This window comes from Carya illinoinensis, chromosome 15 (assembly GCF_018687715.1).
Source record: "Carya illinoinensis cultivar Pawnee chromosome 15, C.illinoinensisPawnee_v1, whole genome shotgun sequence".
In the NCBI taxonomy this organism is placed as follows: domain Eukaryota; kingdom Viridiplantae; phylum Streptophyta; class Magnoliopsida; order Fagales; family Juglandaceae; genus Carya; species Carya illinoinensis.
In genome coordinates, this window is record NC_056766.1 from 7,411,633 (window position 1) to 7,415,052 (window position 3,420).

Genomic DNA, 3,420 nt, shown 5'->3' on the forward strand with positions numbered 1-3,420 from the left:
CACGACAAAAATAATACTATATATCATACCACTATCTTACTTGCATTCCACTATATATAATGTAGTATATTTATTAATATTTGATGATAAAAAAATATGTAATAAATGATTATTTAATAATAGTAGATGTGCCTAAGATACAAGTGTGATAGTAGTATTGTGTATATAATTTTTCTATTGAGTAATACTAGATACAATCATAGATTTTTCAAGCGTCACACATTCTTAGTGGGGTTCACTATTAGAAAAACTAATTTTTTCATGTAAATGTTATATTTACTCATTTTAAAAAAATGTGCTGTACTTGTGTATTTTATGATGGCAAATATCATTTCTCTTTTACTTTCATTGAATTTGTATTTTCTAAAAAATATATATACAGGTGGGCAGGTGAAAACCCAATCAAGTTAGCACCTCACCTGCTTTGTCTGAATTTCAATTTTTGCTTTAAGTCCCGTTTGGATATTGACTTGAATTGAGATAAGTTGAGTTCTTTATGAATAATAGTGAGTTGAGATGGTGGAGTAACTTTTATGGAACTCACTTAAAATAAGTTTATATATGTTTAAATGTTAAAATGAATTTAAATATATTTATAGAAAGTTGAAAAAGATTACGAGTCTTACGTGTAAAGAAATGTTAAGTTGAAAAAAAAATTATGGATCCCACGTGTAAAGAAGTTTTGAGTTAAGATTAATTTAATAATTTGAGAATTGAGTATTTAAATATTAGATTTAATTTAAAATTAGACGGAACTAAATTGATGATAATTAAGACTAAACTCCAAATGGGGACTTTAAGCATTCAGCCCGCACTTGAATCTGGCCGGATTGCAGCAGCCCGCTGCCCAACCCTGCCCTAGTCTCAGTGACTTAATAACATAGGTTAAGATTTGTCAATGATATAATAACCAAAAGAGCATTGAGACGAGACAAAAGTTCCCGTTAGGCGTAACGACATTAATGTAGATTCTCGCCTTTTTTTTTTTTTTTGAGAGAGAATGTAGATTCTCTTTGAAGTTTAATTCTTAGTTATAAAACAATCGGGAATTGGGTCTCAATTAAATTTTATTCTACAAGAGACGGTCTAAGCAAAATTTATAATTTCTAGTGAAATATATGTATTTTACACTCAAATTTCCGTATTCAGTGGATCGTAAAAGTGGTTTCAATATCTGTGAATTCAGTAAATAATGAAAGGGACAGAAATTAAGAGAGAAACACAATGTACACGGAATCTGAATTGGTCAAACGCCGGAAAACTCAATCCATCAAGTTATTAACCTCCTAAACTTGACTGTCAGGCCGGAGCCGATCCGACGAACTTTCTCCGACGTCGTCCATCGCCGCCTTTTGAGAACGTGCTGAACCGGCCCGGGAAAGAAAACTTCTTGTCAGAGGAAATCGCCACCGGCCCGATCGGTTGACCCTCTCTTGGAACATATAGTTTCTTCCACCCCCAGTCCCCACACTGGCACTCCGGTATCCCCTCCTCGAACTCATCACTCGAGGAAACGCCGTGCTGCTGCTCGTCCGGTTCAAGGTCGAGTTTATCAGTCGACTCCTTACGTCCTCCGGTAACCTCAGCGTGAACCTCTCGCAGTTCTCGCCCGGTTGAACCAGCGAGTGACCCGTCGAGTGTGACCGCGGGAATATCCCGGTAATTCGGAACCCCGATGACCGAGAACGGGGTGGACGGTTCTGATTGGTCCCCTGAGCATGATTTACTAAATTCACGTTCGGAGCATCTATCTCTATGACGTGATTATCAGCGACACGAGATTGAGTCTCGTCGGGATCGGGTAGCCGATCGGGTTCGACCGGATCGTTGTCGAGATCGGGAATATGCATTACAGATGGGATTTCTCCAGGTTTTAGGATAAGATTGGCCCGACAAACGGGGCACGTGGAGTGAGAAGCCAACCAGGCGTCGATGCAATCGGTGTGAAAGACGTGGCTGCACTTGGGGAGTAAACGCAGCGTCTCGTCGTCTTCAAACTCGTTCAAACACACGGCACACTCCAGCGAACCCTTGCCGATCTTGAGCCCCTTGACTGTGGAATACACAAAGGTCGGGAAGCTGTCGATAGTGCTCGAGTCGAGGCCACGCGCCATGCGAGAGCGCCGGTCGTTTCCACCGACAGGGATGGAGTGGTCGAGGAGGCCGCGGATGCGGTAGTCTCTGCACTGGCGCATGTAGACTGAGAGAAAGCCGAGGACAAAGAAGACCGCGACGAGGATCACCATGATGAGTGCCATTCGCTTGTCGAACTTAAGACCGGCGAGTGGATCCTGCGGCCCACCTTGCGGTGGCGGTAAGTACTGTGCGGAGGCGAGCGGTGACAACTGTATCAGAACAAGCAGCTCGACTATCCAAGCGACGCCATGAATGAATCTCAAGAGCCCGGAAATCCTCCCGCTATGGTTCTGCTGCTTGAGGGCGGTCATCACTCATCCGGGTCGAAGCAAGCGAGCCAGAGTAGTGAGTTCAGAGTAGAGGATCAAAAGTCTACCATGGCGGCACCTTCTGAATTCGTTTACCTACTGATCTAATGATTCGAATGTCGCGGAAAGAAGCAAAAGAGCAAAGGAAAAGCAGAAAAGGGTGGAAGTTAAGACGCGGTTTGGAGAGATCAAGTGGGAAAGTTAGCGGGGGAAATCATAATTGCTAAAAGCAACAGAGAGTTGTACAGTTTATAGCATATCAATTTCACCCGCATGTTCTTGGCTTTCCATGAAAAACAGGGAGATTACGGTTGGTATGTATGTTTGACTCCAGAAGAGGGTTGAGGCCCCACGTGGGACCCTCGACGTAGTACTTTTTGTTTTAGAGAGAGTATGTAAAGGATACAGGACCTAAGGTTGTCTGTGATGTACGGTCGTGGCTGCCTGCGTAACACAACGACTACCGCGGGTCGTTGCTCACAGCCTTCACAAGGTCAATTCGATAAACATCAATGCCTGCCTGCCTGCCTGCCTATGCACCAACGTTATGCTTAGGATTTGCCGTTGATCATCTGGTTTTATATACAAGTAAATTAATAATGTTAACTGCTTGCAAGACATACAAGTCTCTCAAAAAAAAAAGTCTCGGCTTAAAAATAATTATAAAAAATTGAGTTTTTAATATATTCTATTTTTCTTCAAAGTTTACACGAAACATTGAGATTTTGTATAAATTATTATATTTACACAATATTTGGTATCCTTTTATTCATATATATATATATATATTTTATAATTTTTGTGTCTTATTTCCGCTTGGGATCTAACGAAAGGCTACGATATTAGGATGCACACAACATTACGTGCTTGTATACCCACCTTACATATATGAGATAATTGCAATCGAAAACAAGAGAAATAAGTTTAATTCATCAACTTATCCATAAGTCGCATCACCACCATAGTTAGGATATGA

General features: G+C 41.1%; 1 protein-coding gene across 1 annotated transcript; it reads right to left on the reverse strand.

Annotated features, from left to right (window-relative positions):
• Positions 1-1,087: 1,087 nt before the first annotated feature.
• On the reverse strand, positions 1,088-2,880 carry LOC122297794 (RING-H2 finger protein ATL11-like). The gene has a single exon (XM_043107986.1). The coding sequence runs from the start codon at positions 2,445-2,447 to the stop codon at positions 1,287-1,289; it is 1,161 nt and encodes a 386-aa protein (XP_042963920.1). The 5' UTR covers positions 2,448-2,880; the 3' UTR covers positions 1,088-1,286.
• Between the last annotated feature and the right edge of the window lie 540 nt (positions 2,881-3,420).

Bases quoted from the DNA above. Each gene is read 5' to 3' on its own strand.
- LOC122297794 (XM_043107986.1), bottom strand. From the start codon at position 2,447: ATGACCGCCCTCAAGCAGCAGAACCATAGCGGGAGGATTTCCGGGCTC.